The sequence below is a fragment of the Astatotilapia calliptera genome, chromosome 9 (assembly GCF_900246225.1).
Source record: "Astatotilapia calliptera chromosome 9, fAstCal1.2, whole genome shotgun sequence".
Lineage (NCBI taxonomy): Eukaryota > Metazoa > Chordata > Actinopteri > Cichliformes > Cichlidae > Astatotilapia > Astatotilapia calliptera.
In genome coordinates, this window is record NC_039310.1 from 32,903,888 (window position 1) to 32,919,785 (window position 15,898).

The window sequence follows — 15,898 nt, forward strand, 5'->3', positions numbered from 1 at the left end:
AGGAAAATACAAAATCCCACTGCTGTCCTCCCTGCATCCATCTGCACACCCTTCATCCCTCCGTCCCTTCTCGGCTCCACTCTTTGATTTATTCATGTCATTTTTAAAATTATCATCTGTTTCCCAGGAGACTTTCCTTCAATTTAAAATAAGCTTTATGAATTTATTTTGCATGGTTTAACTTGAGCTCTTCTTTGGATTAAAAAAAATAAAAACAGCACTACGATCCAAAATGTTCTTACCAGTTCAGATTAACTAAGCAATCACCAGGTGGCGTTTGGTTGTATGGAGGGGGAAAAAGTGCAAAAATAAAATAGAAATATTAAAATAAATCGAAACATAAATTGTAATTTTATAAATATTTGCTTCAATTTACTTCTGCATTCTGCATCAGCTATGATTTTGTCATAATTACAAAATATTCAAAGTACGTCTGGTAATAGTCGGGAAACCTACACGGGAGGTAGTCATAGGGCATTTTCACAACTGAAAAACAATTTTGTTAAAACACTGTAACCCAATCAATTTTACACCCACTCCAAGTGTCTCAGCTCAAAGAATAAACAATCAGTTCAGCATAATTTTAATAAACTGCATGAAGATGATGTCAGTGATGAAGGGGAACAGAGACGTTCGTAAATGGTCTGGTTCTTATAGAGCGCTTTTCTACTCAAAGCGCTCTATACAACATGCCACATTCACCCCATACACACCCATTCACAGAAGCACTATTATCTATATGGTGAGTGCTTTCTAAATATCATTCATACGCATTCATACTCCAATGGATGCATCAGAGAGTAAGACGGATATTTCATGTCCAAGGATATTTGGCATGAAAACTGGGATCAAACCACCAACCCTCCTGAACTACAGCCACCCCACCTCGTACCTGAGGAGTTTCTGATGGTTCACTGCAGAAAGTTTGGCTCAACTTTAGTTGGCTGCTTAAAACAAGTTATACCATATGGAAAGTTTTTACTTAATACGAGGTTCATTTTTCAGCCATGACTCTTTTTGTGTGAAAATCATTTTCTAATCTGATCACATGTTAACTGTAAATGTAGCTCAAAGCTGTGAAATGGAGAAACAATAACAGCGTTCACGTTTGATATATCAGTTTGGAGATTTCCCAACATTCAGACAACTTTTGGTCCTGAAGAAGGTTTTCATGAACCTTGAAGAGCCTGGATAATTTTATCTGATGCCATAATCGGAAATGGTGATGAAGAAGTGCAAAGAGAGCATCTATCGATCCTCGCTCAGCTCATGTAAATGTCTCTATAAGGGCTCTTTTACAAAGAACAGTTTGGGAGTGCGACTCCTCTCACTGCTGCCATAATGCCGTCGGTCATCACACTGACACCAGAGGACACCTTGTAAACATTTAGGAGTACTCCAGCCCTGTGACTTTTCACAGTCGGCATCTTCGAGGCTCCGTCACTGAACGAGACGCTTTTTTACTTTAAATAAAAGGCTGCAAATCCGCCAGTGCTTTTTTTCATAACGTGCCTTCACTGTTTGTTTTACTGATCTTCTGATTAATTAGTTCATGTGTTCAGGACTGTTTGCCATCAAGCTTTGTGCCACACAGCACAAGTATTTCTGTTATCGTTGTTGTTATCGACCAACATAACTACAGGTAATGCAGTCTGAGCCTCTGCTCCACAAGTATTTATATAGAAAGAGCTTCAGATTGTAACACAACAGATACATTTATCAATCCAAAATTCCTTTTAGACCAGTCTTTGTTCCTATTAATAATCACATTTATCCATTGATTGGTATTCTTTTCACCTTGCCTCCATCCTGCTGTATCCGAATCATCTCTTGACTTAAATCACTTCTGTTCTTGTTTTAATCGAGCAAAATGTTAGATCAGAGTCAAAGTCGGCAACAATCCCAGCAGATCAGCTGATCTTAAAGATAATTTGAGCAAATTTTAAGCCAAATCTCGTCTTTTAAGCTTGCTATGTATTAATTTGTCATCTGTTTCAGTCATCATTACACCTGGAAAATCATACACAGGGCCCAGTATTTTTGCACCTTTAGTCTGTTCCACAATCAGCTTTGTAACTTATCCCTTTTCCAGCTTCTCAGTTGTTCCGTTTCCAGCTTAACCAGTGTAACTTTGTTTATGCAGAAGGAAACCTCCTGACCACATTTTGTTTCCTGTGCAGAACTGGAGGAATCCCATAAGAAGTGTCACCCCTGCTGGTACACGTTTGCCCACCATTACCTGGTTTGGGAGTGCTGCCCTATGTGGCTTAAGGTGAAGCAGCTGGTGAAGATCATGGTGATGGACCCCTTCCTGGACCTCGCCATCACCGTCTGCATCGTCCTCAACACGCTCTTCATGGCCATGGAGCACTACCCTATGACTGATGAGTTCAATGGCATGCTCACCATCGGGAACCTGGTAGGAACAATGGATGAATGAATGCGTGGATGCTTGGTGGGAAAGCAGTAAAGCATGGTTATTGGTAGAGATATGTGGGTGAGAGACACATAGACACAGGTGCACTGTTCACCCAAAACAATCACAGGAATACAGAAGCAAACAAGATCAGATATTTGCAGAATAATCAGCTCAAAAACTGCTGCTTAACAAAGGCTCACAAACTGAACCTAAATAACAGATGGGGAAACCCCATAAAGGTAAAGGGGGAAACCACAGGGACCATAAAGAAGCCCCATTTCCCCCTGTGCTTATAGCAGATGGTTTATTTTGCCCTTGAGGCCTGTTTATTTATAGCAAGCCCCACCCTCTGCCTCCTCTTTTAATAAACCAGGAATGACTGGAGCAGCAGACAGGTAACTCAAAAGACAGAAAAAGTAATTAACGCAGCTCATGAAAGATGAAACATCGTGAACCAATTGCTTGAGCAACATTAAATGATTATTTGCAGCCCTGTCATGTTTAAATGTGTTTGTCTGAGCTCAATTAAACTGGATCTGAAGCCCACACTGTTGTCTAAACCTCCATTTAACAGCTATTCATTTAAATGTTTCCTTAATGTTTAACTAATAGTTTTAACAGGTTATCCACACTTTAACCTTCAAGAACCTACTAGGAGTAACCCCTGAAGCTCTTTTGTGAACTGAGCGCTTTCTATTATATTTCAGGCCTGGTTATAGGACAATTACTAGGCACGATGTGCCGGGAAAGCAGTGTTCCTCCCAGCTGTAGTAGGTCTCGACCTCCCGTTAGCTTCGAGCTTACGGGAGGTCGAAGGAGGAAGAATGCGGCTAAAACTTTTGCGAGATCCCGAGTTAGTTTTGCGAGATCTCGCAAAAGTCCATCTTAATTTTTTTTTCTCCCATGTCCCCTGCGGGGCTCTGTAACAAATAGTATGGATTTAAATTTGAATTACAAATTTCCTCACCTTTATTCTTAATGACGAGTTCTGATACCATAGTATATATCCATAAAGACGACCAATAGAATAATTTCCAGGTTTTTCAAATAATACCTCCATAGACAGACCATCCTCATGAACACACTCCCGGCTAAAACTTTTGCGAGATCCCGAGTTAGTTTTGCGAGATCTCGCAAAACTTTTGCGAGATCCCGAGTTAGTTTTGCGAGATCTCGCAAAAGTCCATCTTAATTTTTTTTCCTCCCATGTCCCCTGCGGGGCTCTGTAATTTGTTAATAATTTAACTGCTAGAAATGCTTTAGGTTCTGTCATTTTAGTTCATTTTAGCTTTTACATCTTTCAACTCTTTGTACTGTTTAGCTCAACGTGTTTATCTGCAGTGTTAGCTTCAAGTTTCAGCTGTTAATCATAGTTTAGCTATCTATTTGACTGCTGCTGTGTCTTTACCAACTGGCTGGTGAGTGGTTACCATGGTTGCATGTAGATTGCATGAAAGACACCGACTTGTCTGTAAACATTCCCCATTTATTCTCTGAGCTGTCATAAAATGTGCGATACAGTACAAACCGGAAACGAAAAATCTTTACCTTAAGAATAAAAGTTGTGCCTTATCGCTTCAACCAACACATTTCAAAAGATGCAGCTTTTACTTTGAAGGCGAATGTTGTTTCTGATTTCATCACACTTTTCACAGTTTCACTATCTTTTGTGTAGCAGACAGGTGCAGACAAGTTGATGCCCTCCATGCAAACTACTGGTGGCTCTAGCAACCTGATAGCAACCAAAGCAACTGCAAGGATATTTCCAGTGGATCAGCATGCCAGTTTCAAGCTAGCAGCTGCCAGTAACCAGTTGCCAACTAGTCCCGGAATACACACTTATTCCTAGCAAGTAAATAGCTAGCAAGTTTCTTAGCCAACAGTTACCAGAGGGTCACTGACCAGTATTTTAAGGCTGCATGCCTTCAGATTAGCAGTTTCATGTATTTTCCTGCAACTACTCACAGTTGGTGAGGAAAAACCCAGTGGGTGCTGAACGGTCGCTGGCAGGTCTCTCCTGTGTGTCTGAGGCCTTAAGTTAGCTGAGTGCGTCTTGTCATGTACTACCTACCTATCCATTGTTGTCTTCCATAAACTAATAGCATGGTGTATGTAAAGAAACCTGATAATGTCACATCCAATATCCTGTTTCATGCTGGGAAAAATGTCAGGACTTTTACCTGCCACATTTTCAGAGATATGTACTTTATCTCTTTGTATTGTAACACAAGGTTATCTCTAAATCGCTGAAATGAGAGATTCAGTCAGTTTCGTGAATCTCACATCATGCAAACTTGTCTTGGAAGAGCAGAGTGAAGGAAGCTCCTCACTGGTTGTTTACAAGCAGGTGTGGAAACAAACTTCGGGCGGGTTGACGAGACTGTGACATTTTCCAAAAGTGACAAAGAGCGTGACGGTTTGGGAAACCCCCGTCGGACATTTGAAACCACAGCAAATCTTTTTGGACAATTTCAAATCCTCAGGATTCAGAGAGGAAAAATAGAAACTAATTTCATTGCCTTTCTAGAAAAGTCTGTGTTTTTTTCCTTTTGTAAAAAAAAAAAGGCAAGGTGGGTTTCAGTATTAGAGCTGACAGATGCGGGTCAGATAGCTTTAAACCACTGTGACTAACTCCAGTGTTTGAGCCCGCAGGTGTCCCGACTATCTGACAGGAGCTGATAGGTTGATGCAATATGGTAATTGGTTCACCTGAGGTGTGAAAGGCCCTCAGCCAGAGTCAGCGTGCTAATCACACCTGTACACACACACACACACACACACACACACACACACACACACACACACACACACACACACACTTGTTTCCGTCCAGTGATGTCAGGTCTCCTCAGCTCAGGCTGCAGGCAGAAAATGGTAATACAGTTTCTAAGTAGAAACAGTGATTTTGGCCTGCCGGCAGTAGTGGTTCAGTCAGTGGGGCCAGGCTCAAAGGTGGGCCTCTGTGGGAGAGTCACATGGATTATGAGAGATGCTTTTAGTAATGCTATGATGCCCCAGCATTCATTTTCCTCTGTAAACAACCAATCACTTCAAAGAGTAAGTAAACAAAATGATCTTCAGTTTCAACTGAGGCGAATCAGCAGAGAAATACGGCACTGCTTTATTGCTTCTTCTGATTGGTTGCGCAGCCACCAATGCTCACGCTGTCTTTTCACTGTGTTCAAACTACAGAAGTGAAACTCATAAGCTGCTCTAACTCTAAATTTTAGATTAACCAGACACAGTATAAGGATTGCAAATGTCGCTGAATCCTAAATAGAAATCTGTGGCACAGTTCTGAAATGCCAAAGATGGAAGCTGTCCTGTCACAACCTCCAGAGGCCCAATCAATAGCTGCATGAGTTGATTGTGTTTGCTCAGAACAGGCTCGCAGCAGCTTTAACTGTGTGCTGACAGACATATTTGTTACTGTAACAAAGGCGTACTTAATTGTCTGTATTCATTTTCTTGGCTCACTATAACCATACAGTGAGACAGAATGGGGATAAATACAACAAAAATAAAACTAGTACCGGTACCGAAAAAATAAGATTTATTCATAACACACGTGAAAAGACCCAGGAAAACCAAGTTAATGAAAAAAAACGATAACAAAATAACGCTGAAAACCAATAAAAATCCTGAAAACCATACATTTCACACCTGAGCCTAGACTCTCGCGGCCCGGTACCGGTCCGAGGCCCGGGGGTGGGGGGCCGCTGCTTTAAGGCATCTTTTGCCCTGGTTTTTGCTGGAAGAGTCGCTCTCTGTTACTCTTGAAGAGTCTTACTCTTATGTGCTAAGTGTATAGGTGTGAGAGTGGATGGTATTTGATAGCTCGCCTCTCTCTGTAGGATTGAGCAGACAGAGCTGATGGATCGATAGTTTTGAAACAAAGTGATTGATTCGATTTATATAATGATGTTGTGTACGTTAAGCTGGTCAGCTGTGTATGCCCACATGTTCAGACAGCTTCAAAACCCCCAAGGAACGTCAAGGAGTCAAAAGCACGAGCTGTTGTATAATATCCCTCTAATGTTGCTGTCATCTTGCCTCCAGTTTAATGCAGCTATATACTTTTGCAACGTAAACAGTTTGAAGCGCTCCTCCATTTCAATTCAGAGGCGCTGAAGTCTCAGATAAACGCCGCGTTGTGTCAACGGGATCCGATTGCACTGTGGAGTCGCTAAGTTCTTTATAGGCTAAAACCTCTAATCCTCACAGATGTTTACATAGCATTTAGCTAGCCTTTCTGACGGACAGGAGAGCCTCTGCTGTGTGTCTCTTTGTGTGTGTGTGTGTGTGTGTGTGTTATGTAAGGATCATTTCAGGTCATTTCTGTGCTGACACAATCGATGTCAGTTTTCACTTTTTGTAGCTATTTCTCGTGTGCTCTTCAGCGTCGCTCTCTGGTTTCACTTACAGTGGGGCAAAAAAGTATTTAGTCAGCCACCGATTGTGCAAGTTCCCCCACTTAAAATGATGACAGAGGTCAGTAATTTGCACCAGAGGTACACTTCAACTGTGAGAGACAGAATGTGAAAAAAAAATCCATGAATTCACATGGTAGGATTTGTAAAGAATTTATTGGTAAATCAGGGTGGAAAATAAGTATTTGGTCAATAACAAAAATACAACTCAATACTTTGTAACATAACCTTTGTTGGCAATAACAGAGGTCAAACGTTTACTATAGGTCTTTACCAGGTTTGCACACACAGTAGCTGGTATTTTGGCCCATTCCTCCATGCAGATCTTCTCGAGAGCAGTGATGTTTTGGGGCTGTCGCCGAGCAACACGGACTTTCAACTCCCGCCACAGATTTTCTATGGGGTTGAGGTCTGGAGACTGGCTAGGCCACTCCAGGACTTTCAAATGCTTCTTACGGAGCCACTCCTTTGTTGCCCGGGCGGTGTGTTTTGGATCATTGTCATGTTGGAAGACCCAGCCTCGTTTCATCTTCAAGGTTCTCATTGATGGAAGGAGGTTTTGGCTCAAAATCTCACCATACATGGCCCCATTCATTCTGTCCTTAACACGGATCAGTCGTCCTGTCCCCTTGGCAGAAAAACAGCCCCATAGCATGATGTTTCCACCCCCATGCTTCACAGTAGGTATGGTGTTCTTGGGATGCAACTCAGTATTCTTCTTCCTCCAAACACGACGAGTTGAGTTTATACCAAAAAGTTCTACTTTGGTTTCATCTGACCACATGACATTCTCCCAATCCTCTGCTGGATCATCCATGTGCTCTCTGGCAAACTTCAGACGGGCCTGGACATGCACTGGCTTCAGCAGCGGAACACGTCTGGCACTGCGGGATTTGATTCCCTGCCGTTGTAGTGTGTTACTGATGGTGACCTTTGTTACTTTGGTCCCAGCTCTCTGCAGGTCATTCACCAGGTCCCCCCGTGTGGTTCTGGGATCTTTGCTCACCGTTCTCATGATCATTTTGACCCCACGGGATGAGATCTTGCGTGGAGCCCCAGATCGAGGGAGATTATCAGTGGTCTTGTATGTCTTCCATTTTCTGATGATTGCTCCCACAGTTGATTTTTTTCACACCAAGCTGCTTGCCTATTGTAGATTCACTCTTCCCAGTCTGGTGCAGGTCTACAATACTTTTCCTGGTGTCCTTCGAAAGCTCTTTGGTCTTGGCCATGGCGGAGTTTGGAGTCTGACTGTTTGAGGCTGTGGACAGGTGTCTTTTATACAGATGAGTTCAAACAGGTGCCATTCATACAGGTAACGAGTGGGGGACAGAAAAGCTTCTTACAGAAGACGTTACAGGTCTGTGAGAGCCAGAGCTTTTCCTTGTTTGAGGTGACCAAATACTTATTTTCCACCCTAATTTACGAATAAATTCTTTACAAATCCTACCATGTGAATTCATGGATTTTTTTTTTCACATTCTGTCTCTCACAGTTGAAGTGTACCTCTGGTGCATTACTGACCTCTGTCATCATTTTAAGTGGGGGAACTTGCACAATCGGTGGCTGACTAAATACTTTTTTGCCCCACTGTATCAATATTTCCATGTGTGCAAAGATCTATAGAATGCATACATTCACTGAAGGCTTTTATCCACAGAGCAGCACTCTGCATCAAGGGCACAACTCATCATCATTATACTTAACCTTTAATGTCTCTCATCATAGAAGCACAGTATGGACTTTAGATGGATTTTAGATTAAGTCTGTTTTTTTATTTTAATAAATCTGAAAACATTTATCTGATTTTAAGGTTTTGAGTGTATCCTGAATCACAACCTATGACAGTATGACAGCTAGGATACGCTCCAACGAGAAAGAAGATGGATGGATTGAGTTGTCAGTCTGAGAGGGACTAGCAGCTGAATGCTATGTTAACACTGTTTAACTAGGAAATGATAGCATGCTAATATAGCATGTTAATATAGCATGCTAATATAAAGTCTTTGGGTTGTGGCAGTTTCACAGAATTTATGAAATATAAATCAAACATAGTGAGTTCAGTGAGACTGAAAACTTAAGCTCTGTCAATAGAATAGAATAGAAAACCCTGGGCAGATCATATTTACATATACAGGTAGAGATATATATATAACTGACCCATGCATTTTGCAACTGGCTACCCCATTTACATTTCTTTTGATTGCCCTTTTGATTGCTCTATATTTGCAAGCCACTTTGCAACCCGCCACCAACCCAGCTCTTCCCTTCAGGCTGTCTGACTCTGTTGTCATTGGTGCTCACAGGGTTTTCCTGCTGGTCTTCTCACCTCTAGCTTTCTATGTGTCTGCATGGAAAAGTAGGCAGGTCACATAACGGAGGTGTACTACAAAATAAAGCAAATTATTGCATATGAACTTTTAGTTGCTCTAACAATGGAGTGATCGAAAAGTCTTGCGGAACAGGTCTATAAGTCTTGGATCTCCAGGATGAATATCATTCGCTCTACAGTTAATCATATAATCATAATTAGCCAATATTAATCTCTGGCTCTCTTCCACACTGTGTCTTTTTTCATGTCTCCTTCCCTAACCCTCCAACCAGTTGCAATAGATGGCAGCCTAGTTCTGCCTGAGGTTTCTTCCTGTCAAAAGGGAGTTTTTCTTTCCCACTGTCACCAAGGGCTTGCTCATAGAGGGCTGTCTGATTTTGGGGCGTTCTGTGTATTCAGGGGTCATCTTGATGAACAAAAGACTCCTGAATAAAAGGAGGATCATTTCACTTGACACGCTTCTTTCAGTGCTTCTTACCATTAAGTCATTCATTGATGTTGCTCCACAACATTCACGTCTTGAGTCTTAAACCTAAAAACTCAAACTCTGTAACTCTTCCAATTCTTTTCCGACGTCGTGTTAGCATGTAGGTGAAGAATGAGACGTTTCCTTGCTCTGATGAAAGGTGTTTGTTGCGTGACAGGCTTCTTCTGTGGTGTTTCCTCACAATAACACACAGTCCTCTGCTGTAACCTATCTAATTTGGTCAGCATAGTCCTGCCCTTGCTAACAGGCACTAGGACAGTGATGGGGAAGACAAAAACTCAGGGATGTAAGATGTTTTAAAGTAAAATTAGCGTATAAACAGAATTTAGGAAAAACATTTTAAAAACTGATGAGCTTTAGACTTGAACAAGCAATTTATCATCAGGAAATCCACATGGACACGGTGTCTCTGACCAAAGCCTCTGTGTGTGTGTGTGTGTGTGTGTGTGTGTGTGTGTGTGTGTGTGTGTGTGTGTGTGTGTGTGTGTGTGTGTGTGTGTGTGTGTGTGTGTGTGTGTGCTGCTTACTCATTACATCTGCCTGGTTGTGACAAAAATAATCATGTGTGTCTCGCGCACACACTCACACAGTCCATGTCATCCTCTCTCTGCTGATGTTACTGTTATTACTGAGTGCTGATGTCGACAACCCCTGTTTGGGAGCCAGCAGCATTCGCACACACACACACACACACACTTACTTGCTGACCCGAGTAGTTTTTCATTGCTCAGTCAATGAATCAGCACGCGCAGACACACACACTCAGTGGAGAACACAGTGTCTAGACCTTAAACTTGCCATCTCTTCGTTCTCACAGACATAACTGTTTGGTGAGGAAGCGAGCGAGTCTGCTGGCTGAACTGGATCTCAGACCTAGATCTCGGCCCACAGACTAACGCCTGTTTCACAACAAAGTGTGGACAGTTAGTCGTGTATAATTTTAAAAAGCAAGATGTCTGTGAAGATTCTCAGTCATCCAGGTCATCGAGGAATTCGCATGATAAGGTGGGGCCAGGTTTCACAATGAACACACCCGAAACTCTGGCTGATTGGGACCCACGCCCAGTTTCCCACCTTGGCTCAGGCGATTAGAGGATCATCAGGGGGTCCTTTTGTCCCTCTGTGGGGGGAATCTGCCACTAGGTTTATATCTGGGACTCTCCACCATTTGACCTTAGAACTGAAGAAGCTTCTCGGATGAGAGGTGAAACGTCTTCAAGCAACTTAAAGAAGTCCAGACGCTTTTCTTTCCAAGCTCCTTTAACTTTAAAAAGCAAGCTAAACGTAACTCCTCTGATTTGGAGTAAAATCGCAGAGTGCTAGGATTAGGAGATGAAGCAAAGTAACTTACCTGATTAAAGTGTGCTCTGAAAAGTTCAGGTGAGACATGTCTGCCTTTAAGACCCTCCACACAGAACTTGTATAAAAAGATGAATGCAGTCAAACCACTGTTGATGATGTCGCACTCAAATTAGTGATTTGGCTGCTGCAATGCTACCAAGCTTGGTTAGTGGTTCGTATCAGTAAACTATAGAGTTCAAATGCACAGACACTCAATCATTCAAAGTACAGGAGCTCAGACTGTTTGGCAGGAGCCATATTATTGGTCACATGATGTCATTAAAAATGCTCCAAAAGGCCACTCAGCTGAGGTGAAGCCTAGCAAACAGCTCCAGCTGCCTGTGAGGTGGAAGTGAGCCTCAAGTGGACAACAGAGGAACTGCAGCTTTATCATTTCTGTGTTGGTTTCCACTTGTTTTATTTGTCTAATCTTCATATTTTATGGAGACCTAAAGCATTATTACGCTGCACTTTATTGTGGCGGGATTACTCGCTACCTGACTGGCGAGTTTTGTTCACAGCCAATGTCAGGACAGCTGTTTGTAAAGTAACCTAAATTTTAAACTGTATTATTGATATTTATTCTCATTGGCCTATTTTCAGTATTCAATACAACCCTCCACTCCCCACCCCAAAACCTAAATAAATTGTACAATGATTAATTTAATAACAAAATGCTAATGAAGCAAATGAGATACAAATGAAAACTAATATATGCAAATTAATATTGTCCTAATTTTCAGAGCAAATCTATGCATATATGTATCTCTTAAAATTATAGAAAGGAAGGAAAACTGTGATCTGTTGATTTCTTTTTAATAGATAGATAGATAGAACTTTATTAATCCCTCGGGTGGGTTCCTCTGGGAAATTCGATTTCCAAAAAAGCACAGCACCGACAGAAGTTACAGAGTTACAGAATATTACACACACATATATATAAATACAGAGACAATATAAATAAAATATACGAAGGGGATAAATAGAATAAATAGGACTAAAAAATAAAAATACAAGTGAATTGCACATTTCAAGTATTGAGGTCTATTGCACTGTTGACTATTTACAAAAGTATTGCACAAAAGGTATTGCACAGTGAGGTGAAGAGGCTGTGCAATAGACTGATTTATGGGAGAAATGTACTTGTACAATGTAATGTAATATGTTTACTGGTTTAATTTAGTTTTTTTTTTTTCATGCTTGAACTTTGCCATGATTTCTGAAAGTTGTATGAAGTATTGCTGTGGTTGGTGCACTCCATATGGTGTTCCTGTTCATTTTGTCTTGCATTTAAAAACTTTAGAAATAAAACAGGGGGAAAAAATCAGTCCATGTGTTTTTATAATAAAAATAAATCCGAGTGATGTTCGCTGAGCCTCAGCGTTCAGAGAGTTTACCAAATATTTCTTGCATAATAAAATAAAGCGTTCTGAGAAGTGATGTGATTTTTAGCTGGAGCCCAAAGGCAGCTGCTGACATTTGACAGCTGAACTGTGTCTAACTTGATTAATGTCACTCCGCCTGATGTCAGCACACCGTTACACTCTGTGCACCGATCAGTAACACACACTCTTTAAAAACAGAGCGCTGATAAATGTGACTGCTGAACCCACAGAACATGCAAACTCAGGCAGGATTCAAACCAGCAACCGCCTCTTTGTCCTTTGTCCTCCACATCCTGACCCTCCTCCTCCTTTCTCTTTTCCTTTATTCTTAGTTTTATCTTCCTCATCATTCTTCTTTTATTCTTCCTCTCCTTCTCCGTTACCCCATTTCTCGTCTTCTTCTTCACTTCTCTTCCTTTTTCTTTCACTTCTCCTCTTTAGCCTCCTTCTTATTCTTCTCTTCCTCACCTTCTCCTCTTCTTGTTCTCCTTCTGTTAAATTTGTTTAAATTTACCTTTTTTTCAGACTGATTCATTTCCTCTTAATCTTTGATTCTATGTATTTCTTCACCCTTTGGATCTGAAAGAGCCTCCTTCATCATTACATCAAACACACACACACTTTACCTGTGTGTGTGTGTGTGTGTGTGTGTGTGTGTGTGTGTGTGTGTGTGTGTGTGTGTGTGTGTGTGTGTGTGTGTGTGTGTGTGTGTGTGTGTGTGTGCGTGCGAGCGAGCGAGAGCAAGAGAGAGGCTCTCCTGATGCCAGTAATAATAACAGCATGATTGTTGAGTAGCTAATCAACGCACTACAGAGTTAATGAGCCCATATAAGAGGATCGAGGTGTGTGTGTGTGTGTGTGTGTGTGTGTGTGTGTGTGTGTGTGTGTGTGTGTGTGTGTGTGTGTGTGTGTGTGTGTGTGTGTGTGTGAGTATTTTAGAGAGAGGTAACCCCAGAGCCTCTGATTTTCTGTAGCACCCAAACACAGAAATAAAGCTGAAGTGAAAACTCACTTTTTAGGAGACGTACATGCACACATTTTTCATACAAACTGGTTGTGAAACACACACAGGCTGAAAAACACACATGCACGCACACACACACACGTGTGTCACGTAGCTTGTGTCACATCGAGGATCCCCTCAGTCTGGAACAACAAGCAGGGAGAGGAGCTGCTGCAAAACACGAACACACACACACAGAGTGGAATAAACCCACACTTTAAATGTAGCAAACACACAGACACACGTGTGATGTACAGCAGAGCGAGGCAGACCCTGGATGAGCTGAGGTCTGCACTGAGAGGCAGACAGAGAGGCTTAAGAGATCAAACCAGAGGAGCAGCCAGCTGAGAAAAAGTCTTATTAGACTTTCTAAAATCACCAAATCAACACTGAGAGACTCTGTCTGTCACACAGGTCTGTCACCAAGTCCTCAGATCACTGCTGCCTAAAAACTCACACCACTCAGCGATGTTGCAAAGAGGGGAATTAGCTTTAAAGTCCGACACTGTTACTTGTATCAGGCTCTAAACGTGCTTCCTTCTGCTGTAAAGCCGAGATTTGAACCTGGGAGTGTATGGGGACTGACTCAGTGCTGGAGACAGCCTCGAGTGGACATTAGAGGAACTGCAGTTCGTGGTACGTTCTGTGCTAGCTTCATCTTTCAGCTGTTTGAAAGATGCTACACTTCATGCTAACTGACACACATGCTAAAGTTAGCATAGCAGGTCAGTGTGCTGGAACGTCCTTTTATTCTGGAGCAGCTGAAATCCTGCTGGTGTTTAAAGAACTTGTGTACTTCAGCAGCAGTTATACGAGGTGACGTGTGTGTGTGTGTGTGTGTGTGTGTGTGTGTGTGTGTGTGTGTGTGTGTGTGTGTGTGTGTGTGTGAACCTAACCCAGTCTGAAATGTCCTACCCTTTGGCTAACTCTGCCCTTCATTTAGTTCTTGTATCTCTGTGTGGTTGTGTGTCCTCACCTGACTGTCTCTGTCTCTACCTGCACATGTCCACGTTCTTTCCTTTGTGTTGTGTGTACTTTTGTGACTCAGCTTCCTTTGTATTCTCAGTACTACTAACCCCAACGCTTTGAAGTGTTACAATTAGTTTCAGTTTTTGTGTACTCTCAATACAAGAACATTGTGTTGTTACTTTGTAGCTCTTGTATCGTCTAATTGTGTGAAAAGCATTTTTCCCATGGGTGGTGGCTGACTGTCTAAGCCGGTCATTTCCAGCTTTATATTTTCCCTCTTGGACTGGTTAGAGTAGCTTTGCATGATTGACAGTTCAAAATAAGCCCGATTTCTCTCATCCTGGGGCAGCAAAGTGAAAGACAAAATATAAAAACCTTCTCGTCTCGACGTCTGCTTCAGCATGAGCACATGCTGCTGCCGCTGTCATCGTTCTCCATGTTAAATATGTTTTCACTTCCTGCAGACACAGGCAGAGGCTGTGATATTTCAGAAACACTTCTAGGTCCTTTTAATCATCTTTAATCAAAATAATATGGACACACAGGGCTTTGCTGCTGCATTTACGATCTGCTGCTAACATAAACATTTACAGGAATACCGTTTTGTGATTCAGAGCGTGCTGCTGTAAAAACAGTCTCGGAAAATTATGTGTGTGTTTAAAGAATGCTAACATAAAACAGCGTTGCAGCGCTCTCCCCACGTCCCAAACCTAGCTTACATTCCTTGCTGTGTCTCTTTCAGGTGTTCTCCGGCATCTTCACAGCAGAGATGGTGTTGAAGATCATCGCTCTGGATCCATACTACTACTTCCAGACGGGCTGGAACATCTTCGACAGCATCATTGTCTGCCTCAGCCTCATGGAGCTTGGCCTGTCCGATGTGGAGGGGCTCAGCGTGTTGCGCTCCTTCAGGCTGGTAAATCACACCGATTGTCCCACATTTACCACCAAATTCAACAAAGGGGTGGCTTGAATTAAAATGTTGTTGATCATTACAACACGTAGTTCATCAGCCAGCTGATTTCTGATTGATTTGGAAGGACTAAAAATCCTGAAACCCAACTAAGGATGTAATTCCTGAGTAATTAAATTAAATTTCAATGTATTTTATTTTGAGTAAAAATCTAATTTTATTTATCTACAAATACTTAAAGGTAGGTACATTAGAGTAAATGGCTAACAAGTCAGTTTTTACAAGAAACAAAGAAATGCACTTGTTACATTTTGTCAGATCTTAGCAGGAGAAATAGTTTCTAAAACATGTTGATAGAAAGTCACATGGTGTCACATTACCCTCGTACAGGCAGTCTGACATTAGAAAGCACATTCCAATGTACAAACACAAGAACAGCTACATCCGCTCTCTGTTTCATTAGGAATTATTAAAGTGGACATCGCAGTATATTCATAGTCGGGAGATAATAATTAAGCTGGAAACTCAGCTGATGGGCAGCTGAAGGCCCAATGAGACGGCAGTGTTCAGCGGGATGTTTTGCACCTCGCAGAGGACGTGATGATTGGCTGATAATGAG

General features: G+C 41.8%; 1 protein-coding gene across 1 annotated transcript in view; it reads left to right on the top strand.

Annotated features, from left to right (window-relative positions):
* LOC113029605 (sodium channel protein type 4 subunit alpha-like) overlaps positions 1 to 15,898 on the top strand; it is a 257,750-nt gene that overhangs the window by 158,959 nt on the left and 82,893 nt on the right. Inside the window, exons 16-17 of the mRNA XM_026180573.1 lie at positions 2,181 to 2,419; positions 15,109 to 15,282. Coding sequence (XP_026036358.1) covers positions 2,181 to 2,419; positions 15,109 to 15,282 — 413 coding nt within the window. The remainder of the gene's footprint in view (positions 1 to 2,180; positions 2,420 to 15,108; positions 15,283 to 15,898) is intronic.